Raw genomic sequence first — 27,971 nt, 5'->3', positions numbered from 1 at the left:
CAAAGGGACATAGGGACATAGGGACATAGGGACAGGGAAAGCGACTTTGTTTTATACTATGTAGTGATTATGAGAGCTTTAGGCCCAGTTTCATCAAGCTCTGTTAGTTAGTTTAACACGCTGTTAACTCTTTTAACGGGACATCAATGTAAGGGAGTGTCCCACCATGACCTAATCGAGGATTAGTTTCCTTAACACGGCATTATATTTAACCCGTGGCATAGAGGCTCTTTAAATTTTTAACAAGCGATTAGAAAAAATGATTTGAAGTTTTCTTGCTGTCAAGATGGACTCTGCATACTATTTTATTTTTGTAAATGAAGATGTGTTGGATGATTTGTATAATTTGGATTATATAGTGCGACCGCGACGGCCCAGAATTTATAAAGACGTCGTCATTGTTTCGAAGAATATGATGATGTTGATTTTAGTACAAGATTTCGTTTATCAAAACAATCGGTTTTGGAAGTATTGCAATTAATTGAAGATAAACTCGAATAACCGTCGGATCTGTAAGTAAAACTATCTCGTGAGGTAATATTTATATTTATGTGCATAAAAGGTTCCTTCCTACATACTGTATTATTTTCAATTAAACGATAATAATCCTGTGAGTCATGTCAAATCTAGTATTGAATACCAATATAGGTATGTACTTAAAATGTAAACTTCACCACTACTCAGGTAAGGCTCAGGCCTCCTCATGATTATGAAATGTACTTATCTTAATTTTAAATTCTGTTTTAGGAATCTATCAGTTTCACCTACAGACCAACTGCTTATTGTAGTGCAGTGCAGTGATGGCTCAGTGGTGAAAAACATTGTGAGGAAACCGACATATCATAAGATAGCGTGGTGGATAATGACCTGATCCCTTACCGTGTTTAAGTTTAAGTTAGCACTACCAATCCCATGTCCCAGCAGTGAGAAAGTATATGGGCTGACGATGATGATGATCCTAATTTAATTTAAATGTGACATTGTTATAGAAATATGTAATTTTTCATGTTACCTAAATAAATAAAACTTGTGTTTTTATAAAACATTTTTATTGTACCCTTAGATTGTACCTATCAACATCATTCAATAAATAGGTTATAACAACTAGATACTAGGTTATTACAAACAAGAATTTACTATTAATTTACTTTAAATGTATCTTGCTGCTTTGTCTTTATTTTTCTTGTTTTAATTGCTCTTCTAGTATGAGATCTCTCGCACTTTCCTTCGGACTCCGAATTTTTTTTCGTAATTTCAACCAGATCCAGTTTACCTTCGACCAAGTGAAATTGAACCGCAATTTTTCTTCAACATTATTGTATTTATTCAACTCAAAATAAAATTAAAATAACACAAGAAAAATCACAACAAAACAATCTCCAAATAACATCAAACATTTGTAACCATGGTAACGACCAAATCGTTTGACATATAAACCAGCAAACGTAAAAGTTTCTACATGATTATTAAATTGTATACTGTGTTAGAACATTTCAATTTAGTTGAATTACCAAACATGACAGTTATTATACAACTAGAACAAATAGCCCCAACGTGCGAAACTATGGCATTGTCAACTATGACATTTTGTTTCGGGCGGTTTAAAATACGAATGAATGATTGAGTGAGTCGCTCAGTTAATGGTCGATTTGATAATCGGCTGTTAGATTTCCTTCTTGGGACCTGTAGAGTTGACAACGATGTTAAAATACATGTTTAATTTGAAGCTCGATTAATAAATGTCTGATTTAGAAAATATTGGTGAAATTGGGTCTTAATATTATCTACAACGCACCCATTTTACAATTCAAGTCTACACTTAAACTAGAATCGTATTTATTTTTGAACATACTGTATAGTAAAATTGCATAACTGTGAGTATTTTGAAGATGCCAGCTTTCCTTAATCGGCCAGTACTGCATAATTATATTTAAAGGGTAGAGATAAAATATATTTTATCAAACATCTCTTTAGGTGTAAGAAGAGAAACGCAAAATGCATATTGCACGAAAACAAAACCTAAACGACGAATTAGTTTTATTTATTTATCATGCAGTATTATACCTGTAGATCATCCTTTTTGGCCTCTTTCACGTGTTGATAGGCGTCCGCCTCTTGGTCGTCTTCCCTTTCGTTATCACCGCCCTCTTCTTCCGCGTCTTCACGTTCCACGTTCAGTGTGTGCGCTTTTTTATGTTTCTTTTCATTTACTTCACCTGTAGCGAATTAAATGGGTATAAAGATCCATCAATTAAAATTTTGCCATTATTTGAGTATATTGTAGCGCTAACCAAAGCAAGAATATGTAACCGTATTATGTTGGACTTACTAATATTCCTATGTAAGTTTTACATACACGATTTAATTAAAAAATATATAAGTGCAAAAACTCCTCCTAGCATCAACCACTTTCATTTTTACAATCCATTAAAATTAAAACAAACTTACCAAGCGTTCTTTCCTGATCGGTCTTTCCAGGCTTATTTTCATGTTTCTTCTGCGTATCATGAGACGCTTCTGACTTGGCCGCTTGCTTCTCACCGCGATGTCCCTTATCACTCTTGTCCAACTCCGACCGACCCGTCGACTGTTTCTCGTCACCCACTTGTTCTTGTACTTGTTCCTGTTGTTGTGACATAATTAATACATAGGTATTAGGTACGTAATTAATTAATCCGTTTTTGTCGTATTTTTATCGTCATTTTATTTATTAAACAGTACAATTATCTACCAGTTCTGAAACCCTTGGCTTGTAGCCTCCATATTAATCATTTAAGTATGGCTACAAATCACTGCCAAAAAATAGTTATTTCGAATCTGTGGAATTTAATATTGCTTTACATGAGTAACTGTCTAACCTATTATCAATCGTGATATACCATTCTAAATATTATTAATAGATAGATTGTTTTTTTCGATCGTGTCAATAGTTTGTAAAATTACCTTGAACAGCAATCTAAATAAGAATTTTTATAATGAACGTTAAACAAGTTTAAATATAATATAAAAAATTAAATCTTCTTACATAAGGCGCGGCCTCCTCATCCTTATCTTGTTCTGCGTTAGTCTCAACATTATCATTGGTTCCTTTATCCATTTGCGCATTCTCAGCCTTTTCCGCAGCAGCCGGGTCCTCATTAGACGGATTCGCTTGTGGATTGGCTTCATGCTGTTTCTCTTCTACTTTATCATCTTCGTTTATTCCCTCTGGGTTTTGTGGAAGTTCTTCCTTATCATCTGGTTTATCTGGCTGCTCTTCTTCCGGTTGTGTTTCATCAATTTCCATGGTTTCATCGGCATTACTTTGTTCGTCATCATTATCTTCCTTCTCTTGATTTTCTTCTGACGTTTCATCGTGTTTCTCTTCTCCATTGTCCTCTTTCTGCAAAATGTCAATTGTATTATAAAAAAATATTGTTTCTTGTTAAAAATGCAGTGTCTGCGAAGTTTTATGTAAGTGTAGAACATATTATAGCTTAAATTACAACAGATGAATTAGAAATTGCCGTATTATATGCATTGTAATTACAAAACGGCACGGCTAGATTGGTTTATTTTAGCTACTTTCATAGCATTATGTCCTATGGAATTCTGCTATGGAGCAGGGCTGCAGATATAGAAACTATATTTATAATACAGAAAAGAGCCATACGCTCTATATATAATTTACGTGCTAGGGACTCACTAAGAGATCTCTTTAAGAATACTGGTATCCTCACTGTACCATCACAGTATATATTTAATAACATTTTATATGTACACAAAAACGCAGACTTACACACAAGAGTAGGAGATAGACACTGTTATGGCACAAGGAACAGAAATAAAATTGAAATGCCATTTTATCGTCTAGCTAAAGTTAAAAATTCATTTATGGGCCAAGGTATACTTTTTTACAACAGAATTCCTCATAGTATCAAAGAGTTTAGTAGTGCTAAATTTAAAAATTATGTAAAAAACGTATTAGTTCAGAGAGCCTATTACAGCATTAAGGAATATATGGAAGATAAAAACCCATGGAGGGTTATCGCGTAAAAACCACAGGACAGTTCTCTGGCATATTATGATAATATACAGTTACATATTTTGTAAAATTAAATTGTAATACTGATATGATTTAAAAGAGCAACTATGGAGTTTCTTGCCGGTTCTTCTCCATAGATACTGCTTTCCGAATCGGTGGTAAATGTAAAAAATATGTATTGACGTTTCAAAAGTGCTTCTCCAAGAAGTTTAATTGAATAAATAAATGTTTGAGTTTGAGTTTGAAAAAGAACTCATAGATTATTAATCTGAATACAATATTACCTCTTTATTGCCGTCATCAACACCTTCAGCACCACCCTCCTCGTCACTGGAAACATCCAAACCATTTCTATTTTCCTCCTTTTCTTCTGTTTCTTTAGGTTCTTCTTCTGGAATATTCTCTTTCATCACGTCAATATCGAATGGATTTTCCGTTTCCGTTTCACCCTCCTAAATAAAATTAAAATAAAATACTTAATAATAAATTACGAAAACACATACATACATAACACATGTTTTCAATTACATAAAAAGTTTTTAAATTTCAATATAATATTACTAACCTTATCTTCTTCAGCCTGCTCACCATCAACATTCATATCTTCAGGCATTTCAAAATCTTCTGGCTCGGGATACGATTGTGGATTTCCATGGTACGGATCAGCCTATAAAATATAAATTGCATTAATTTAACCATTAAATTTCAAAATATTTTTTTCACAATACTTCATTTCAATTTTAATGAACTTTAACTCACGTGATCATCATCAACTTCGGGTTCATTAATTTCATTGATGTCTTTCTTCTGTTTTTTCTCTTTACCCTGATCACCATCATCGACTCCTTCCTCCTGATCTTTAGCGCTCATCTCCTTTTCTCCGGTACTTTCGCCTTTTCCACGTTCCTCTTTGTTATTCTTATTAGATTCTTCTTCATTGTCTTCTTCGTCTTCTGAACCCCAAATTTGTTGATCTAACCTTTAGATAAAATGCATAATATGATACATTATAATGCTAATAAATATTGCTTAGCTTAATACAAATAGAGGGAGAAAGAGTTAATTCGTCTTAAAGATTGTAACTGGAAAACGAGTTATCTAAAGATAACATAAAAAAAGTTTATTTTGTATCTTAAATATCAAATCTTTTTCTGTGAACTGCTCCAAATTGCACAGTTAAAGATGGTCCGGGAGCCAGCAGCAGATTTTATGACCAAGTTCCTCTCAAGCGGTAATTAGTAAAATGCATCAAAGTATAGTATTATGAAGCCTCGTGAACGTCAGCTGGAGCTCGGTTGGGGGGAAGAGCGGTTGTAGCCTCCCACGCACATAGGAAAAAAAATACATTCATTCATTCTATACTCTCATGCGTCTGACGAATTATCTCTTGAGAGGAAATAGTTAACCAAATTTGCACCTGGCTCCCTAACCAAGACTTATGCATTGACTTATGTGACTTTTTAAGAATCAAACGTACTTGTCTGCAGCATTTTCTGTATTGCCCATTTGTTTATCAGCATCATCATCGTCATTTTCTTGATCCAAATCATCTTCTGAAATTTTGTTTTCAGAATAAGTTATAAAATATTTACAATCATTTTACATACAAACCATTTTACATGAGTTATTTTCTTAAGAAATCATATTTGGGTACCTTTTTGCTCTACATCTTGTAAATGTGAATCAAAATCATCCGTCATATTAACCCCCTTTTCTTCTTCCTTACAATCACGGTCCTCGTCTTTATTTTCTTCTCCTGGTTTATGAGCATCGTCTAATTGATCCTAATCAAAAACATGTAGTATATTTTTAGCATTTATTAAAAAATGCAAGATAATAATATTATTTCATTAGTCATTTTTGTGTTTTGCTAGGATTTAAATGCGATTTATTGATGGTATTATGCTTCCTGATGTTTCGTCCTAAGACTTATCCCGAGAAATATCAAATTTACCTGATTCTCAATTCTCTCAGATACATCCTTTTGCCCCTCCCCTTCGCCTAGTCCCATACCACTTGATAGTTTTCCTGGACCACCTTCTCCATCACCCTCATCCATATCTAGATCAGATGGCTTGCAGAATCTAACAAAAAATAATGAATAAGTATTAGAATTCGTTGTTTTTATCGTAAGTATGCAGACTTCAAAAGAATGTTTTGTTTAAACTATCGTATATAAATATTATAAACATACCCTTTTGTGGCTAGGTCTGAGAAGATCTTCAATAAAACAGATAGCATTTTGCATGACACTCTGTGTACTGCAACCTGTTGAGCCACGAAGTATTGAATGAAAAGTACGGTTTGTTCAAGTATAGGCACTAGCCTCATTAAAACTGTTTTAACATCTTCAATATATTTCTTGGCCGAAATGTATTGAATGAAATCGAGCACCAAAGTCTTTAATTTACTAGTCAACACCTCTAATTGTAGTATTTTGCGATCAGATGAAAGTTTATCCTGTAAGAGATCTTTCAAATGTTTGTCTTCAAGAATTTCTTTGGATTCTTCTTTATCCTTGTTTTCCTTATTTTCTTCATCAATGATTTCATCAATTGCATCTAAAACGTCAACATTATCCATGCTCTTTTCAACAGGTAAGTGTTTCTTATATAGAGATTGAATTATCAACAGCATATTCGCTACAATATGTTCGGTTTGTCTGAATAATCCTTCTTTGGTATTCTCTTCCAATGCTACATCTATGGTTTTATCTATTTTACGGATTTTTTGCATTGTACTGTTAAGGTAGTTCTCTAAATCTTCTAAGCAACATAGTATTGGATGATGCGACTTTCCTTGTTCAGTAACATTATATTTGAATTCAAAGTTATATTCTTCCAGAATAGCTTTCACTTTTTCTTTTAATATTCCTAAAGTGATTACTCCATCGTTTACCGTATCTACGTGAACTTGTGAAACCATGGGAATTTGATCATAGATTCCCAGGAATTTAGGAACTGCATTTGTCAGTTTATTTAAAGCTGTTCTTTGTTTATCAACTAAAGAGATAATCGCTTTAATTTTCTTGTATAATTCCTTCCATTCGTCACTGTCACTATAACAGTGAGGTAAAAGTGAATTCGATAGTAGTCTGTCAAATTCTGGTTCGCAGTTTGCATTTAATCCTTTTTGAGGCAACGATTTTAGCACAATACTAAATTGATCGAGAAGAATGGATGCATTGCCATAACAGTCAGAGAGAACTTCAATTTTATCATTAAGTGTGAACACATTAACGAGATCGTCTAATTCGAGAACATTAGTGATACTTGTAGCAACGGATCGTAGGTCACAAATGTATCTAGAATACTTCGCTATTGTTTTCTTCTGTTTGTTTGTTAGTTTCTGAAAAGAAATACATTTATTTTAATAAAGTGTAATTGTAAGTAATAATTATTTTCTAGTAACTGTTAATATACTGATAAATACATACCATAAGTTGAGCAGCAAAACCTTTACAGCGCTCTATATTCTGTATACCGAGGTCAGCGTGCGGCGTCTGCAAAGCCGCTGTCATTAAACGATGTCTTGCTATGTTCTTCTGGAAATACTTTTCACATCCCGACCAAAGTAGGGAGAGTGTTTGATCGCAACGTCTGTAAAAAATTTGAGAGAATAAGTAAATACTGAGCAATTTCTGTAAAAATAAATGTGCGATTAGGATTAGCTAAGAACATGGCAAACGATTTTCACACGGGTCTCTTATGAGATTTCAATTATTTTGCAAAGCAAAGCAATAATAGCTACCCGATATTATATGGAACCATAGTTATACATTCTTATTATGAAACATACCGATTCTTCAAATAGCTCATAGCTGCGTCCAAATCCACTGGAGGTATTGTGAAGTCACACAATTCTTCAGAAGCACTTAATATCACCAAACCAGTGCGATAATTTAGTCCCATTTTCGCAAGGTATTTGAATAGATCCGCGAGCGCTTTTCGTTTTTGTTGGACAATGTTCTTCGCTTGCGATTTCTGCCTGTCTTTTGGAGCTGAGGTGTCCACCTACAAATTATTAGTTTCATCGTAAATATGTCATAGGTTTAATTCGGAATTCTAAAAAAGAGTAATTATTTACCAAATACAAACAACTTTTAATCAAATGTAGGAAAAGAATACGTACCTCTAGCGAGCCTAAGTGTGTGCTAGTTTCTATAACTAGCGTTATGAAATCGTCAAGTCCTTGCACTAAGGACGGATATCCGGTATTAATCATTGTATCTTTACAAAGCTGTTTCGCCTTAGTGAGCAAATTAGGTATTTTCGATAATAAGCTCGTCTCGGGTATAAGTATGCATGGTTGATCGGCTTGATCTAAGTATTTCTAGAAATGAGATATAAACATGGCTCATAAATATTTTTAATATTAAGGGTGCCAAAAAGTAGACAAGATACCTTATACATTTTTACTTATTATTATCAGTATGTAGGATGCAAATTACCTTTATCCTTTTCTCGTATGGATATGGCTAGCATGAAAATATATCAATTATAACCATTATAATATATAAACGTAAGCAAGAATTAATAAACGTCATGCTAAACTTCTAAAGCACATACAATTTTACATAACTTTAGCATAACATTAAAATACGAACACTTTTCAATTTAAAACTTAAATAAAATATAATTACCTTAACATTCCTCGCCAGCACGATATGTATCAACGGATCAATCATATAGGCGCCGCCAGCGGGCGCGTTATGGGCACTATTAGCGGCCACACGCTTCGGTCTATCCCAAATGCCCACGTGCTCGCTAACTTCCCCACTAGTATCCACTAGCAGGCTGGATACGCTCTCCAATAGAACTTTCTAGAAGACGAATACGATAGGTATTATAAATTTTAACACGTGTAGTTTAATGAAACATACATAGACATTTAGCGGCTTTGACCTGCCACTAGTATCTACTAACAGGGTTAGAAATTTCTCGAAGGTACGAGAAAATATGAATAGTGAATACTACGTTATTTTAATGCCGTTTGGTAACCTGGGTTTATATGATGAATTAAAGGAAACTCAACATTACAAAATTAAATAAGAATAGTAAATAAACTGCAGTCAATCGAAACAAAACTCTTTTCTATCCAACCGTAGTTATGTACACAATACTGTGGGTGAATATTATTACACAAACCTTTAACTCACGTAATATTCCTTTAAATAACACTTTAGTACAGAAAAGAGAAAAAAACAAACCTCAAATTCTTTACAATGTTTGTGTAAAGCCTTGTGAGCCTTATCAACTGTATCCTTCACACTCCAATAGCTAAGATCCCTGTCCCAAGTACATATTTTCACAAAATCACGTAATTTCTTCTCAATCGGTGCCCGTTTTTCTTTTAAGAACGCACTCACTTGAGGAGAAAATTGTGAAAAGTAGTTGTGTATATTCCATAGTATTGACAATAGTTCATCTGAAAATAGATAATCAAGTTTAATATAATTTTGAAACGTCTTTACGAAATTAAATAAAAACTAAGTGACCCTTCAACTATAACAAATGATAACGGGAAACGCAAGTTACTTCACATGTGAATAAACAATGATTCCTCATATTCGAAGGTATAATTAAATATTCAACAATTTAATTTATGAAACAATGATGATCATGCTTTACCCCTATCAATTCTACCCTTATTAAGTATTGTCATATAAATACTGTTAGACGTAACTTTTGATTTAATATTTTTGTGGATGAATAGTTTTTATTATAGTTGTCACTATTTCATGTCAGAACATGTTTAGCTGTCGGATAGTATAAAATGCCGCCTTGAATCGTGGCGCATTCGTACGAATCGTGCCTAGAGGTACAGACGTTTTTTATACGACGTTTGACCCAACTACCCTCACATTGTTAATATCAACTGGATATGGATTATGGATACAATGGATTAGTTATTAACTGACTACATCAATAAGGCAGTTATGTAGATTCTCAGTACATTCTTATTACATTCAGGGCCGATTTTTCAATGCTTGGATAAAACTTATTCGTCGAATAATGTATAAAACTACCATTTTAAAAAGGTATTCTAATTGCCCGTATTTGACAGTTTACGTGACATTTTAATATCATCGTGTAATACTTTATTGGACGGATAAGTTTTATCCAAGCATTGAAAAATCGGCCCTCAAACTAATATTTAACCCAGCCCCCTGTACATTTGTAAAAATACAATAATTTAACATACCTCTTCTCTCGCCTGGTTGCAAATGCACCAAATGGCAATGATACGCATATAAGATATCGAGCCTAACTTCATATTCAGCCACATTTGATTTCTCCATAAAATCTCGAAGAACTAAAGTAATCCTTGTGGGTGAGACTGGTTGGTTATCGAGATTCTTTGAGGGATCCAAGTACGAAATTATCACAGTATACATGTAGAACCAGTATTTGTGAGCGTCCGATTGTTTCCTAGAATACAATATATTCTGGTTAGTTATTGACTAATTTATTCTCATCTATAACATGAAACACGATAAGTACACCAAAGAATGTGCTGCTCCGAAAACTTTTACTCTATTAATAAAAAAAACCACTTCATATTATTAATTAAGAATTCTTCATTTACACAAAATGATAAAACTTTCATATTTTTCCGATAATATATTTTTTAGAAAATTGCTTGAGTTTTTAAAATAATACGAACCGGAAGTAAACTAATCATGCACGTAACACAATTTATTAATGAAACAGGAAACATTGGTCAAATTAACAGTTCTATAACTTACCTCTGATACAGATTATTCAAGCACTCCTTCCAATGGCTCATCTCTAGTTTCCTCCAATTTATGATCTGTTGGCCCACAGATAATGACATCTCTATCATATTATTGCCTTTGTGCGCATTTTTATTCCACTCTTCAATCTTATCGCGAAGCAGTTCCAAGCCAGTGAGGAATCGTGATACGGGGCTTGTGATCGGGAAGTTTAGTATTCTGTTCACTATAACCATTATCTGGAAGAAAACCATCAATTAAAAATAAAGATATTAAAAAAAGACGGGTTGCACTCCGGGAGTGCCGGCAGAAGTGAAAACTTGGTTATTAACGTTGAGCATGTTTGATATTTTGGAATGGTATCCGTCTTTAACGCATGGAATATAAGGGCTAAAAAAAAATCCGTCTTACGCTTTTTCGATCAGGCCACGTGTCCTGACGCGAGTTTAAGATTTTATACCCAACGCCGCTAAAGAAGTTTTCACTTAAAAAAATTCAACCAATGTATAGATGCTAATTAAGTAATTCATAAAACATAGTATATGGCGGTTACGGTGACGTCTTTTGCAGTGCTAGTTCCAGTTTGGGAAAGAGACACACCTATATAGGTCGTCTAGCGCCGTCTCTTTCACACACTAATATTAGTACTGCTTTAAGACATCATTACTGCGGGGATCCCCATTTACCTTTAACATAAACCTTTAGAAATAACAGATATAAATAAGGAAGAAATAACAATGTCATTAAACAATGAAATTTATTTATACGTTCATTGAATATATTTAACGTTCTTACGTCTTTTAAAGTAGGGAAGTCCGGCCATTGCTCCAGTAATTCACTTGTATTATCTCGCACTTTGTGAAGCAGCGGTAAGCACTCGCGAGTTTCCGACACCCAGGGTGAGCGATAGAAGTCCACTTTTTGATTGGAAGATTCTAAAATAAAATATTATTCTGTATTTACCCATACGTTTTACGCAAAAAAACATGCTCTTTACCACAGATAATAAATATGGCAAAAATAAAAGTCAACAATTAAGGCGAATTTTTAAATAGTGTCGAAATGGATTTAACTACTTACCAAGCCCATCAACTCTAGCTTTAATATGAGATAACAGCACCAACAGACTAGGAGTAATTTCACTTTCAAATACCGCATCCAATCCTTCCCACGATCCTTGAGCAACTTTACTGAATATGGGATACCGTAATAGTAAAGGAGTTATGACATCATTGCCCACTATCTTTTTCGGAGCAGTCAACCATTCTGCGATGGTCACATTACGAACGAAATTCGAATGCCACTTGTATATCAAAGACACATCTTCAGCTGTCATAATTAGTTTGCGTTTATCTGCATTTTGTACTTTTACTTTCCTCTGTTCCAAAGTAGGCGGTTTAAATTCTCCGAAATCGTCCTCCGCATACGAAGGGAACATTTGCATTATTTCTTCGTGAGCCGTGGCCTCTTCATCTTCGTCTTCACATTTTGAAATAGACCTGTAATTTTGATAATTATTGGTACCTACAATTACTTATGTGTTTCCTATATACATAACATTATATTATATCGTAGAAATATACTTACTTAGTGACATATAAAGCTTCGTCGTCCTGTTTCTTCCTTTCCATATCCTGTCGTTGTTTGTCCCAAGCTTTCAGTATCGCATTTAATGTAGTCAACACCGCGCTCATCGACGCTTCATCAACTCGACCCATCGCTGTACAGTTCATCTTTAACTCTGATAAATTCATTTTTAATATCCTAAAAACAGAAAAATAATAAAGAAATGCCGTAATTAAGATATTAAGTTGTAAAACTTTAAAATAAATGTTATGATTTGAACATCTTAAAACTTACTCTATCCATGATGATTCAATCTTGAACAAATCAGTTTTGCCTCCTACTCCACGACTCAACATTTGTATGAAATGGTTTGTTACATATCGATTAAGGTGTTTTTCCTTTACATCCATAACATTAATTTTACTGGGATACACAAGCAAACTCCTTAATAATTCAGGCAAAAATTCTGCTTTTTGTACTTTAAGGACAAGTTCTCTCATCACATCACTCAAAGAGGTTATACTGTGTATAATTTGAGAGAGTGAACTCTGCAAAGGCTTTGCTAAATCGGGGAAGGCCTCAGCATACACAGTTTCAATATTTTTATAGAAAGCTCTAGTTGAATTCATCCATGATATTGTTTCTCGAATAACGGCCTCAGCTTTATTTACTGTACATTTATTCAGTTTATTACTCGCGATAAAATCTATGTAAAGTAGATTGCAAATCTCTATCATTTTTGTAGATACCGTAATTATCGTTCTTTCTGAGAGAATCGACTTTGAGAAATGTTTACATTCCTAGAAGAAAAAACAATTAAAATATTGGAATAACTATGAAATAATAATATATTATATAGTTGTTATTAACGGTAGCTGTATTATCAACTGAACAAAATGAATCCTTATTAATTGTACTTACTTTGACAAAATTACAATAGGACGGTTTATCAGGACGGAATGTATTACCAGATGCGTATTTATGAATTTTAAGCGCTGTTTGTTCTTTCAAATTCATCAAAATTTCGCAGTGTGGATGCACTTTTTTCAACTGTTGTAATGTATCATTATTCAAAGAATTAATCGCCACTTGAGATGACTTTTCGATATTGCGATTTTCATTGATAGTGCCCGATATTACACCTTGAACGTAGTAGGAACTTAATAGGGCATTAAACATCTGTACGTCTTCTTCAATATATTTAACTTTCATACGATACTTCTCGACATGGTCTATTGGACTCATTTCTACCATAAATTGTACAAACAATAAACTAGTCAGTAAAGATAATTGCGCTGTTAATATCTTCACTTTAGTCACATTGAGTTTATTTAAGTTTAATTCTTCTTTAAGTTCTTTATTAATTCCATCGGCTTTTGCTAATGCTTCCATTAAGTAGGAGTCGATCTTAAGATGTTTTAGCAAAAAACTAAATTTATCATCGGTCAATTTGAAAATAGGATTATTCAAATTAGACACAACAATAGAATGGAGATAAATAATTAAATGATCATATTTCTTCATTTCAAATACAGCATCTGCTTCTCTGAAAGTTAAAAGCATAAAAAATGAACTGAATTTAGAAACTAAAAGTTAATTGTGATACCAGATAATTAATATTTTGGAGTCTTACAATTTAGCAGCGGCAGTGATATCCAAGGTGCCTATATTATTCCATAATATTTTTAAAATAGACTCCAATTGTAAAGAATATTCCACTCTATTATTAAGAGATACTTTTTCATAGGCTAGTAATTGTTGAGACCCTGAAATACATTAAAATGTTATAATCCTATATAAAAAGAGCCGTGAGTGCCGCACACTCGTGTCAGAAGTGAAACTTGTTATGCAAGATTCAAAGATACCAAACGGTATTGCAATGACGCGACCTTGAAAATTTACTCTCTATGCGCCTAAATCAATTTCACTTCAAAAGTAACTTAATGTGATGATAGTTCAACAAATATCAAAGCAAATTTACAAATCGCGACAAAAGCAATCATTCTTATAAGAACTAACCTAGCAAGTGAATATACTTACAGCAAATTAAAATCAACCTTATTAATATGAATTAAAGTCGGCTTAACATGATTTTTTTGGTGGACGAATTTAAGGTATTACACCTGATAAATGATCAACACCCCCCATGAGCACTCACAAAGTTACCTTTGTGAGGCTGTTACCGACTGTCGAAGGTGGATGTAGGCTCTCTTTTTAAATAAATCCATGCCATGATGATTAACTTTAATTCATGACGAAAATAAATGCATAAACAAGAACTCACCTTCCTCTTCAACCAACATTGTAAGCTGTTGAATGTAATATGGCATTAATGGCAGGTTCATTGACACCCTTGGCGTATTAGCTGGAATCAACTCCATGACGTCATCAGAACTTATATGATTCCCAGATAAAAACAGCGAAGGATGAACGGCTGGTGATGATGCCAATAATTTATAAATCTCATCCCAAAATTTCGTTGTCATTGATGATAATCTAAAATAAAACATAATAAACTATATCTGTGCGTATTATTTGTATTAAAAAAAAATATTGTTATGGATTCCAAAACGTCTCGATTTGAAATAAATATGCTTTAAAAATTATACTATGTTATAATTTATATCTTAAGCTTACCTTTCAATAGTTACATCAAGATTACCCTTTTGCATTTCAAGCAACATACTCAAATGATCTATTAATGCTGGTGGAAATCCTTTCGTAACTTTCCCGTAAGCAGTAACAATTGCTAAAATATCTAGACAACTTGTTTCTTTAGTGCGCAAAAGAATATCTTCTGTTGCAAAGAACTTCCTCAAAAGCTCTGGCATATACGGTTGCAATACATTTAAAACTCTTTGTACAACATATAAATTTAATGGTATGAGTTTGATTTCTGAACACGGTTCTTTTACTTTTTCTTTGATACTCGCTACAGTACTTTCGATTTCTCTAATACTTTCTTCCTGGGGTATATCGATTGCAAAGGTCTTGTTAGCATTGTACATAATACTATCAAGCTTGTAGAATTGCTTATCAATTGGTTGATGCATATCAAAATGGATTTCTTTATAAACTGCAGCTCTTGCAGTGCATAAGTTATATTCCCGTTTGTCTTTAAATAGCTTTGATTGTCCGTAACATTTTCTCATTTTCTTGCTGATTTTCGATAATTCCGTATGTTCCTGTTCCATGTTTAATTTCATTTCCGTAATTTTCTTTTTAAATTTGATAAATTCATCAGATTTACCAATCATGCTGTAAAGTTTTTCCAATAGATACTTTTGAATCCACTTATTATGGATCTGGAGGATAGGTATAATTTCTTCTTTTAAGGTTGGCGTACGTTTTTGCATGGTAAATATTGGCATTGTACACGTTTTGAAAAATCTTATTCGCCAATTTAACAATTGTAATAACACACAAATATTTTGGTCACTTAAATTACAAGATGCCAAATTAATTGCTTTCAGCAATTCTTCATCAATAAGATTTATATAGTTTTGGCAGTGTCTTAATATGGGATATTCCACAAAATCATCAGTTAAAGTTCTCTTTGATACTGCATTTGAATAATGAAGAGCAGAGAAAGGACTTTCTATAAGAGATAATTTCAGAAGAGTTTTTTGACACTCATTATATAGCAAAGCAAAACTCGTGTTAGATTTAGCAACAACACCATCGTCAACGCAATATGATTCCCGATAAAACCGTTTATATGACTCCGATGTCGTATTTAATTTATTTACATGGTTAAGTGCTTGATCGTTCAATTCCTTTGCTAAATTTTTCAATTTGATATCCTTGGCATTTGAAACTGCTTCATTTAAACTATAGTAAAGAGTTTTCAATTGTTCACCAGAGCATTTTTGGTAAGAAGTTAGAATGCTAAATATTACATGCATTGTTGCATTGTCCACTGAGTTGTTATCTGTAATTTGCTCAACTGCCGTATAGGAAGTTTGTTTCGCTAATTCATAAATGGAATTGGAACAGAGCCCTTTAATTGTTAATGTGTGATTAACAACATTGGAACCAAAATTTGGGAATTCTTCAGTGCCCAACTCATTTTCTAACTCACGTAACATATTATTCTTCATTTCAGCTAGAGATGTATTTATATCGGTAACGAAGTCACTACCACTTCTCGGTTTTATGTAAACATCTGAAAAACTGTTCAGTAGAGCCGTTTTGAAAGACACACCCCTTACTAGTTGTTGTTGTATTATATGCGCTGCTTGGAGAAGTTGCGAAACTGTTGGCCGTTCTAAACCTGAAACACATTTTTTATATTATACAATAAATTTCATGTCATACTAAATGTCATATTGAATTATTTATTGTTTAAAACATGTAGCTTAGCCAAAATTGTACAACTTACCTTGCACAAATTCTGTCATAGTTTCATGGCACCGAATGCAAATATCGTGATATTGATTAGGTAAACCACACGACGATAATAACGCCACTAAATCCATATACGGCATTATCTCAGAAAGACCTAGGTCACTATTATCAGGTCTAAGCAAGTAAATCTCAACGCCTCTATTTCTCATAGCTCGAGATATTTCGCCATGCTTGGCATCCATTGTAAAGAAAATCCTAAAGTTGGGATGAGGCTTTATTTCGCTTATTTCACCTCGCTCCGGAATACTGAGGACTCCATTTGGCTCCAAAAGACCGTTTAGTCTATCTAATACTGCGGCTGACGTTAAATTTACATTATCTAGTAGAAGCCAAGATCCATCAATCATAGTTTTAACAAGTAATGAATCTATCCACTCGAATCTACCACCCGAATTTACGGATGTCAGTTTTAAGATTTTATTTTGCAAATTCTTTAAATTTCCTATTATTTTTTCTATGCCGTGAGTGTAAAGATCACAAATGTTGCTACATTCAATTAATTTATAGCAATGGTCTAATAGAAACTGCACTTTCTCTTTGAATTTTTTCATGTCAATATTAAATGCGTTTTTAGCTTCGCCGTTTATTTCTATTTGACGGAACTCAAAAAGATCACTCAAGAGCTTATTTGATTTCCAAAGTTTGAAGTCTTGTAATAACCATAAACTTCTAACAATTCGGATAGTAACTGTCTCAATATTATCATATATATTTTCCAAGGTTCTGTTGTAGTCGACTTGTTCAAATCCCCCTAATAGATCTGATACATCCATAGCTGAGGTGACTGGTATAACATGTAATTCATTTCCGGTTAAATCCGCTAAAACTTGAACCAAACTACTTTTTCCCACAGCAGTCGGTCCAACTAGTATAGAGAGCCAATTCATTTTTACATTTTGAGCTAGCGCTTTTAAAATTGGCAATTGATCTCTAAGAACTAATAAATTTGTATCAATCGATCTTCTGTTTTTATACAGCCTCTCATTGTTGATTTGAAAAATAACATCACCAATAATTATGTTCTTACCATCAATATTGAACATAGGACGTTCATCACTTCTAGGATAAGCTGGATAAAATATTTCATTGTAGGTTGTTATCATTTTTTCTTTATCTTCCTCTGTCCGCATTCTATTAACATAGAGCATATCAATAAACTTGCCAGGTGACACTTTTCTACCTTCATTTTGATCTTCAATGAGTGCCTCACACCATCTTTGTATGTCACGTAAGTTCATTTCCCAGGGTGCTCCTCTATGTCCCCAAGTCTGAATTTCAGTTATTTCATGTGATACCTTACAATTGAATGCAACAATTCTGTGTAAGATATCATTAGAAAGTTCTGAATATTGTGCCTCAACAATGAACGTAAGATCATCTTTCGTCAAAGTGTCGACATATACTTGAGTGAATCTGTTTAAGAATGATACGGGTAGGCCCCGACGAGCACCGCCCTGTTTGAGAGGATTTTGACAGGCAAACAGTTTTGTTTCTTTTTTCACTTTAAATGTTTTACCTAATTCTGGAATGTATATTTCACCTCTGTGATCTAAACAAGCATTAAGACCTTCTAGCACAGGTTGTGGTGCTAAATTAAGTTCATCCAAAAGAATCCAATCTCCGTTTTGGAGAGCATTTAAGAAAGCTCCCTCCTTGAAGATAAAGGATCCGTCTTCTGATGGTAAGTCGGTACCAAACAAATCTGTTATATCCTGAAAAAAAAATTACAATTAAAAAGTTACACTTACGCGAAGAAAAAACTAAATAAAATGAGTGAAGATACACTTACTGTTTGATCACTCAAGTTTATGCGGACAACTTTATGACCAGAACTTTTTGCTACAGCTGTAACTAAGCTTGTTTTTCCTACTCCTGGGTTTCCTTCTAATAAAATCGCTTTGTTTAACTGAAGGCCTCGTAATAGTCGTAATGTATTAGCACCAGTTGTGGGAGCCGTGAACGTAAACTTCTGAATATCAAATGGATTGTGGTGTGGCCCAATTTCGATAAGGAATGGATGGATCCCAAACTTCTTATCAGTTACCTCAGCAGTTAATGATATTGCCTTATTGACCAACATGTTGTTTAATAAGTCAGTTTTTTCGTAACCTAATGCTCTTATTTGATTGAGCAAGAAGTTAATAGCATTTTTGCGCAAAACGTGTAAGGTTTCAGGATCAATGTGACCCGTTAAAGCGGTACCGAAACAATCCAAAAATGTCATACATGCACCATGCACATACGCCTCAGCTGTGTCTAACAATTTTTGTCCAACAGTAACATTAATGAATTGTACCCAGGACAGTAAATCACGAATGCTAAATGGAAATTTATTTGTCACTTCGGAATTTTTCAACCAATAGCTAAAATCAATTATACAATTTCCAATTCCTGATGTTCCATCTTCTTGATTTGACAAAGCTATTCCTTTACTAACACTCTTTTCCAGAACCTCTAATAAATCTTCTCTGGAACTGACATGATCACACCATATTTCTGTGAATCTATTACGTAAAGCGGGTGATAGTTCTTTTTTTCCAAAATCACCACCTGGATTCATAGTTCCGATAAAATGAAAATTTTGAACAGCTGAAATAACCACAATATCGGAACTATCATCGGTGCCCCGTTCAGACAAGACTAATTGTCTTTCTGGTTCTAGTAATGAGTTCATTCTTTCTAAAACACTGTCATCTGCTAAAGATATTTCATCTGCGAGGAATAGATGGCCATGTTCCATTGCTTTTATTAAAGGTCCATCAACCCACTCGAATAATTTCCCATCTTTTTTATATTGTCTTACCGGGCGAAGTCCACCCAAGAAGTCCGAGCTTTCTGTATGCATATGACAGTTTACGGATAGTAACTGACGGCGACTTAAAGCAGCCAATACTTGACATATTGTGGTTTTTCCGCAACCAGTCTCCCCTACCAATAGCACAGGCTCATTAAAAGTAAATGCCTTGGCTATTAAAACTGCTAATCTTCTCATATTATATGTCCATACTACATGAGAAAATTCTTGGAGTTGGTTACTTAAAAGCATTTCTAATGTTGATTTAGTCACGGGTGAAGTATTTTGATGAAGGCTGAATAAATTTTTAGGATCGACTTTTCGTTTTATATGTTTTTCAATAACTTCCTCTATTATACTTCTTTCATCTGTTTGGCGCACTTTGCCCGCTAATATAAGATAACCTTCGTCGGCTATATGCTGATCCCAGTCATAAAATTTTTCAGAAGTGAGCATTTCTTTGGAAGCATGTTTATATCTCTGGCCCCATCTGAATAAATCTCTCAAAGTGATAAATCCATCTTTGCCTTGTACTGCGGCTGAGCCCCTTCTCCTAACTTGTAGTTCCGCCATAACTTCGATCATTTTCTTGCTATATGTAGGCGGAATATGACACCTTTGGTGCAATATTGTTTCGAGTTCACTTCTTGGTATTTCGTCGAAATGCAGCTCGACAAATCTATTACGAAAAGCACGTGATAACATTTTTCGCCCACCATACAACCCTGGAGGATTCTGCGTTGCAAAAAGCATAAAATTGGGATCAGCTTTAACAACTTCTTGGGTCTCAGGAATAAATAACTCTCGATTGTCGTCAAGAACACGATTTAATGCTTCTAATACATCACTAGGAGCTAAATTCAATTCATCAAGAATTATCCAATATCCTTTTCTCATAGCTTCGACTAGAACTCCCTCCTTAAAGACTAGATTTCCACTTGAATCACTTGCATAAGATCCTATGTACTCTTGTAAATCAGTATGTTCATGATTGTTTATTCTGACGCAGTAGTTTCCTGAGGCTTTAGCTATATATGTTATAAGTGAAGTTTTGCCCACAGATGTATCACCCTGTAATAATATAGGTAAACGCCCAAGTGATATGATGCGGGCAATATCTCGAAGATTTTTTCTTACAGTAGGAGTTAAAATGTATCCTTCTGGTATATTGATTTCCAATTTGCCCTGAGGTATCCAATGACCCTCAAAGAGCAAATAGTTTTGTCCTTGACATTGAGGTTCAGGAATTAATTGTTTTAAGACGGCTTTCACATTTTTCTTACCAAGAACAGCCCTACAAATAAAAAAATTGTTTTAATTCTTCTCTATTAAAATGTATCAAAAATAAAAATAAATATATTTCGTATTACATACTTAGCTATCATGGCTTCCACTATCGGATGAGATGATCTATCTAGTTGTGTTAAGAAGGAAAGGCAAAATGCTTCATATAAAGATCTTGCGACAGTCCCACATTTTGCTTTGGCCGCAGCAGTTAATGCTCTGCATAGTGTTCTGAGTGAATAGTGGGGAGCATTACCTAAAATAATTTAAAAAATTATTACAGATTCAATAAAAGGTTCCAAATTATATAAATAGAATAGAAAATAAATCATACCTGCTCCATCTACTAAATTCAATTTGGCCTCTTTTCGAATTGAAGAATAAAAGCTATAAATAGACTCTAGCACAGCTCCGCTTAAATTCATGTGGTATAAATAATCACCTATTAATAACATTAAATCATTTCTTTCTGTTAATTCATCAATGAAAAATTCGGTAAACCTATTTCTTAGGCCCACTGGTAAATCTTTTTTCCCTACATCAGTTGCTGGGTTCATGCACGCAAAAAGCGTGAAATCTGGATGTCTTTTTATAGGAACTTTATCACCCTTTTCCAGTAAATCAATACTTTCATTTCTATCTTCTAATAACCCAGCCAAACATTCCAATATTTCTGCAGATGCTAAGTTTATTTCATCTAACAATACCCAATGACCTTCTTGCATAGCTTTCACAAGGGATCCTTCTATGAATGCAAATGTCAATCGAGATTCTGCCTTGATTTGTTGCTCTAACTTAGAGAGTTTATATCCAAAAGCCAGCCAAGCCTTTAATTTATTGTTCTTTTCATCATTAAGTCTTTTCACTGCTGCTTTATGACTTTGTTGCATCAATGCTAACAGAGCATTCCAATTTTCTGTATCGTAACATGTCTCGATGTGACTTAAAAACTTCTTATTTTTATCTGCATTATAGAAATTTGTGAAAAGGTCTAAAAATTCCGATTTGATTGGGCGTATAACGTATTTAAGATCCACAGGTTTATAGCCACCAAGTAGATCAGCAGAATCCGATTGTTGATTCATATTTATCACTACAAGTTTATGGCCAGTTTGTCGCGCTAAATATTGAACTGAAGAAGTTTTTCCAGTACCAGTTTCACCCACTAGAAGCACTGGTTCATTAGAAAGAACACAGCAGGCAATTTTCTCTAATAGGCAAGCAGATTGACGAGTGAATGAAAAAACGACTTGTTTATTATCGAAATCTATAGATTTCAGGCTCTTTTCGATACGAGGAATTGTAGCACGACCAACGATTAACGAATCCGGTTGTAAAGAAACATTTGGTTTGTAATGTTTACAGTAGAATTCAGATTTCGTCTCTACAATTCCGAGGCACGTGCCTACTTTTTTGGATAATTCTAGTCTATTTTCGGGTGATGATACTGAACAGGTAAAAATGTCCAAGGCGTCTTGTAATACTTTCAATGCAGAGTCTGGGCTGGATACATTAAAACCAACTACTGATCTTGCACACCATTTCATTAGATCTCTTGTAGAAATGAGCCTCGAACCTCTCATAATAACCACATTGTTAGCTTTTTCTGTTTCACTTTCAGTAGTTTGTAAAGATGTATCATGGCATCCAACAGAAAACATCATAAATACTTCGATCATCTTTGAACTGATTGTAGTCAGACTGGGGTAAAGTGTTTGTATAACTTCACTTAGCTCAGACCTTGATAGAGGTTCAACATTTATTACTGTTAAATGCTTTTGTAGTAAAGTACTTGAGCTAGATAACTTCTTTTGGTAACCATAATTTGTAATGATTGTGCTGAAAGGAGAAAGAAAAATACTCTAGAATACTTTCGCAACCAACATTATATTTAGAAATCAATATCACACACCCTATTAACTATTTACAAAGCAAATATTCAGCTTAAACTTTACTTACCGCTGTGTTACAAATAATTGGAAACCTGGTGTAACTGGCAAGGCATCTCTAAAACCAGGCACGCACAAAGTATTTCTCTCTAGAAGTGAACTCAGTGTAGATGCCACATCTAATGCAGCACAATCAATATCTTCCAACAACAACCAGTGACCATTTAGTACAGCCTGAAGCAAAAAGAAAATAAAAAATTTGGAAAATCCAAAAGTGCACGCCTCATAATTTTTTTTTAATAATTATTTATTAATTATTATTTTTGTTTATTTAATAACAATTAAACCACATCGAATCAGACCCTGAAAAATGAAAGGGTTCTATTCCTGAGCATACTCAAGCGTAAGAGAAAAAAAAAGACTCGATTAGTAAAGTATTTCGGTCGCTATCGTGTTAACAAGAAAAAGGATCCGCACATACAGACACACGGACGTCCAAGACAGAACTTTTTTAAACTGTTTTTTAACTAGTTTAAATAACAAAAATGACATCAAAAATATCATGAACGTTAAAAATAGTGTTTTTTCTTAATATGTGTGTGTATGTATTATCTTACAAGTAGAGGTCCGCGCCACGCCGGCGTGCCGCCGCCGAGAGACCCCGGCGCGCCGCCGCCGCCGCCGGGTCACAGAAAAATTGGCGCCGAGTTCAAATTTTGCGCGCGAACCATGTGTCACGCACGCGTTGTTGTCTATAACACGGCTAAAAAGACCCCATTTGTCGTAGAACATCGGTTTAAGAGTACTCCCCTTAGTATATCGCTGAAAATCGGAATCCTCGGAGTTGAAATCTCGAGTGACGTTCAATTCCGTAGTCATTTGGAAGCGAAGGCTAAATTAGCCTCGAAAAAACTTGGTGTGCTCATTAGATCGAGACAGTACTTCAAGCCGGCCCACCGACTTCAGCTGTACAAGGCTCAGGTGCGACCGCATATGGAGTACTGTTCTCATCTCTGGGCCGGAGCCCCACAGTATCAACTCCTTCCTCTTGACCGCATCTAACGTCGAGCAGCTCGAATTGTCGATGACCGTAGGCTTTCCGATAGGCTCGATCCACTGTCAGTGCGAAGAGATGTTGCGTCTCTCTGTATACTGTACAAAATCTACTATGGGGAGTGCTCTGAGGAATTATTCCACCTTTTACCAGCCGCACAGTTCCACCACCGGACCACACGCCGTAAAAACCAGTTCCATCCGCACCATCTGGATGGTTGGCGCTCCACCACTGTCCACTTCACCCGCAACTTCCTTCCGCGTACGGTGAAACTATGGAACGATTTGCCACCTGCGGTGTTCCCGAACAACTACGATATTGGGGCCTTCAAGAAAGAGCTTATTTGTCCATAAAAGGCCGGCAAAGCACCTGTAACACTTCTAGTGTTACAAGTGTTTATGGGCGGTGGTGACCACTTAACCTCAGGTGGCCCACAACTACTTGATTTTAATTAAAATATTTTTTTTATTAAACTTAAAGAGAGATTTTTCTACTGCCCGTCCACCCCCTAATAACTTTAAAAATAACTAGCCCACGCCGGCGACGCCGCGCCGCGCCGGGTGCCGCACCCGGCGCGCCGCCGCTGGGCTTTTGGACTGCGGCGCGGACCTCTACTTACAAGTGCAATGTATGATACATAAAGACATTTTAAGTTTGAAAAATCAGATGTTTTGCGCGAAGTGACAGTAGTACCCACCTCAACGCTTCGCTTATGAGGCGTGCAAAATACAGTTTTTACAAAACTTTTACAAAAAAATCCAATAAATTAAATAAAAAATTTCACTTTTAATCACTTTTTACAGAAACAAAAATGACACGCTAAAATTAAAAAAAAAAATTTCGCTATAATGTAAAAGCACACACTGCATATAATTTTTTGTATTTTTGAACAAAATTGTTTGATAAAAAACGAATTGAAAAAAGTAAAAAATATAGATTACCTCTGTAAGAACACCAGGAGCCCAGATAAACTCTCCCGGCACATCTGTACATTGATGAGAACCTAGTAACATCCGGGAATCTGTCTGATCTCCGAGCTGAACTTTCTTAAATGCGACTCCTTTACGGCCAGTGATTGCAGCTAAATGTTCCACCAATGAGGTCTTACCAGATCCTACAGGACCCATTAGCGATAGAGCTTTACCTATATAAAAGAAATAAAATTAATCATTTTAGTCCGTAATCGCTATATTAAAATTAGAATACTCTTATTTACAGTCACTCGACTCTTTATTTAATATGGTGCTGACAGAATAACAGTGTTACAGCCTCACCTGTAACATTTATGCTGAGTCAGTAATCCCTTTCCCTGAGGTGATACAGATATAATATTATTACATCTACATGTAATGTTATACTTTTTTTTTTTGTTATAAGTGTTGTCTGTAATTTGATGTATTCTATTCTATTCTATTCTATATATTTACTTAAATGATTTTAATGAGAACTGAATGTAAAAAAATCATACATTTTTTAAATAGAATATCAATAAATAAGAGGGTATTTGAAAACTGAATTAAAAAGTATTTTTACTTTCAAAAAAAATTTTTTTCATTACTCTTATCAGTTGTATGAAGTAAATTATGTTCAAGGTTGAAAAATGAATGAGTTAAAGTTTATACAAATGGCTTTAATATAAATAGATCATTTAAATATTCAGTATTCAATATTCACTGATTGATTTTGAAAGTTTTTTTTTTAATTCTCCTTCAAATCAATCTAAATTGTTCATTGCTTTACTTATTCAAGTAATGTAGAACAGAATATAAATTATACAATTTCAATATAAAAAAGAATACCTGAAGCAACTGCTAGGGCCAAGCTTCTCAAGTTGTTGATAGTTGATTTAACAGGAACTAAACTTGCTGGTTTTACATTATCCTTGTCGTAGATTGGCAAAACTATTCCATCAATATTAACTATTGATTTTGTTTTTACAGTTAAATTCTCTATACCCGTCCCAATAGTTTGATCTACTTTAGACATGTTATTTTTTATATCTGTGTCAATGGATATGTTTAAGTTCTTATTTAATGTTTTTGATTGAGCTTCCGTCATGTTTGTTAGTATCGCCATGCATTCTTTTACCATCCTAGAATTAAAAAAAAAATAATATCAATTTTTGTTCCTTTTTTTTAACGAAGTTCCTTATCGAGCATTGCGAAAGGGGGAAAAAATAAGACGAAAAGTTGTAACACGCTTTTTGCTATAGTTGTAAGCCATGCGGCATTTGCATGTTTCTCTGTCTGTCTCTCTTGACACCCCTCCAATTTTATAACAAAAAATGACCCTCAATTAGTAAATTGGGCATTGGAAAGATAAAATTTTTTACTTACCATCTTATTTCCTCGTTTTCATGATGGCTGAAATTTACGACAAATTTAGTCCAATCCCATTTTGTTGAAAATTCATTTGGTAATTTTCTCAACAATTTATAACAGCATGACACTATATTATGATCTGATACTTTTTGCCTGTAGTCTTGTAGCCTTCTTTTCTTAGGAGCCACATTGTAAGAATCTTCATGATGTATGAAAACTTCATATGGAGGTATTGGATTGATTTGGAAATATTTTTGAGAATATCTGTAATATTAATAGGTCTCCTATAATATTATAGTATTAGTATGTAAGTGAATAATATTTGTCAAATTGGCGGGAAAACTTTATTGAAGTCAAAGTTCAATCCTAAAATTATCTTGAAAACCATACTATGTGGAATTTATTTTAGTGTCCTGTTTTACTTTAAAATCTAATGGGTATAATGAATTGACTTATATAATACAATTTGTTTTTTGTTTTTTTTTTTTAATTAAGTACATCATTAAAAAAAATTATTTAAGAGTTTATACAGTTAAATAATTATAAAAATACTTACTGAAGCACATCTGGGTGGTCACTCAAATGTGCCAATACAATGGAATATTCTAGATGTTTTGTTTTTTCACAATCCGTAGCAAGATCATGACTATTGCTTGAAAAAACGGGCTTCAGAGGAATTTTAGAAGATACTAGCGCAAGTGAAAGATTAGGCAAATATTTCCCAAATATGACTGCATCCTCGAAATCAAGAATATATTCTGCTAATTTTGCCACTAAATTGTCCGTACTTGCATGATGCTTCACCAATGAGAACTGTAAAAATGTCCCAAATATAATATATTATGAATAAAATAGTCCAAAAATATTACTTAACTTATTTTTATTCTAACTATCTTTGGGATCCCTGGCTTCGCCCCGATAATAATATATCCCATACCCAAAATATTTCCGGTTAAAACCTGTCCCAGTTGGGTTTAATCTGCCTCTTTTAAGACAGTATGGTGTAGTGATATTATAGTATGTACCATGTACCATACTATAATATCACTATGCCATCATGCAGTTTTAAATTCTTAATGAATAATATTTTGCATGTTGGTATTTGTGTTATTCATAACATTTATAGAAGCATTTTCTGTATTATGTTATAAAGTAGAAATGTCAAAAGGCTCATTCATGAAGTTGGTAAGAAAATATAATATTTAAATATTAAAATTTAATGTTAATCAATAGCAAGTTAATATTTTTTTATTAATATTTAGATTAGATCAGCTTTCAATAATCTTCTTAAAATTATACTTAATCTATTTATATAATAAAATACAATAAAAATATGAACTAACCCTTATTTGTTGACATGCTTTAACAAGATCTTTATTTTTTGTTTCTAGCTCTATTTGCTTTAGAGCTGCTACTAATTTTTCACCCATGATGTCATACCGCTAAAGAGCGGTTTTGGAGAATATTAAAGCAATTTTTGAATGAATATTACTGAAAATAAAAAATGTAAATAATAAAGACCGGCAAACGTGCACTGCATGTGAAAAAGTGAATTTGACAATAGCACGCTGCACGACAATGGGGAATAGACATTAGAGTAATAGACTATAGAGTTTAGACATGAGGGGTGAGACGTGAGACAGCGTGCCTCGCAGCGTGCAGCTAAGAAGTTTGACATTGACAGATTTTTTTTTCCTCTGTTATGGCAAGAACTTGGGCAAGAAGCGGCAAGATAACCATTTGCCAGTGTCCCTATTTTTAATTTGGAGTTTTATTATACTCTGTGACTGCAGAAGCGCAATGATGATATTTACGATGTATTTTAAATAATGGAAATAGCAAACTTTGTTGTAACAAAGTACCATCCGAAGAAAGTTCCCCAGTCAACCAGAGCAA

The 27,971-nt window shown here is 34.0% G+C and overlaps 1 protein-coding gene across 1 annotated transcript in view; it reads right to left on the bottom strand.

Annotated features, from left to right (window-relative positions):
- The window catches only part of LOC149481743 (midasin), a 32,616-nt gene extending 4,969 nt beyond the window's left edge, over positions 1-27,647 (bottom strand). The window contains exons 1-35 of the mRNA XM_089704670.1: positions 27,419-27,647; positions 26,632-26,888; positions 26,091-26,339; positions 25,554-25,846; positions 24,696-24,898; positions 22,771-22,934; positions 21,146-22,650; positions 20,902-21,067; positions 18,523-20,821; positions 16,708-18,445; positions 14,964-16,599; positions 14,611-14,822; positions 13,960-14,092; positions 13,248-13,872; positions 12,621-13,126; positions 12,348-12,524; positions 11,841-12,259; positions 11,556-11,695; positions 10,773-10,999; positions 10,229-10,455; positions 9,234-9,451; positions 8,667-8,846; positions 8,156-8,356; positions 7,823-8,037; positions 7,461-7,623; positions 6,219-7,372; positions 5,979-6,108; positions 5,679-5,808; positions 5,502-5,577; positions 4,784-5,003; positions 4,590-4,691; positions 4,309-4,476; positions 3,026-3,382; positions 2,449-2,623; positions 2,065-2,216 (exon numbers count right to left, since the gene is read on the bottom strand). Of these exons, the coding sequence (XP_089560796.1) occupies positions 2,065-2,216; positions 2,449-2,623; positions 3,026-3,382; positions 4,309-4,476; positions 4,590-4,691; positions 4,784-5,003; positions 5,502-5,577; positions 5,679-5,808; positions 5,979-6,108; positions 6,219-7,372; positions 7,461-7,623; positions 7,823-8,037; positions 8,156-8,356; positions 8,667-8,846; positions 9,234-9,451; positions 10,229-10,455; positions 10,773-10,999; positions 11,556-11,695; positions 11,841-12,259; positions 12,348-12,524; positions 12,621-13,126; positions 13,248-13,872; positions 13,960-14,092; positions 14,611-14,822; positions 14,964-16,599; positions 16,708-18,445; positions 18,523-20,821; positions 20,902-21,067; positions 21,146-22,650; positions 22,771-22,934; positions 24,696-24,898; positions 25,554-25,846; positions 26,091-26,339; positions 26,632-26,888; positions 27,419-27,505 (14,904 nt within the window). The 5' untranslated portion in view covers positions 27,506-27,647. The remainder of the gene's footprint in view (positions 1-2,064; positions 2,217-2,448; positions 2,624-3,025; positions 3,383-4,308; positions 4,477-4,589; positions 4,692-4,783; positions 5,004-5,501; positions 5,578-5,678; positions 5,809-5,978; positions 6,109-6,218; positions 7,373-7,460; positions 7,624-7,822; positions 8,038-8,155; positions 8,357-8,666; positions 8,847-9,233; positions 9,452-10,228; positions 10,456-10,772; positions 11,000-11,555; positions 11,696-11,840; positions 12,260-12,347; positions 12,525-12,620; positions 13,127-13,247; positions 13,873-13,959; positions 14,093-14,610; positions 14,823-14,963; positions 16,600-16,707; positions 18,446-18,522; positions 20,822-20,901; positions 21,068-21,145; positions 22,651-22,770; positions 22,935-24,695; positions 24,899-25,553; positions 25,847-26,090; positions 26,340-26,631; positions 26,889-27,418) is intronic.
- Between the last annotated feature and the right edge of the window lie 324 nt (positions 27,648-27,971).

The sequence above is a fragment of the Colias philodice genome, chromosome 16 (assembly GCF_061535455.1).
Source record: "Colias philodice isolate Cphi_HAF_F1 chromosome 16, ilColPhil1 Martin Lab GWU primary, whole genome shotgun sequence".
NCBI classification, from domain to species: Eukaryota; Metazoa; Arthropoda; class Insecta; order Lepidoptera; family Pieridae; genus Colias; species Colias philodice.
The sequence above is the reverse complement of the archived record's forward strand: the minus strand, read 5'-3'. Positions and strand labels throughout refer to the sequence as shown.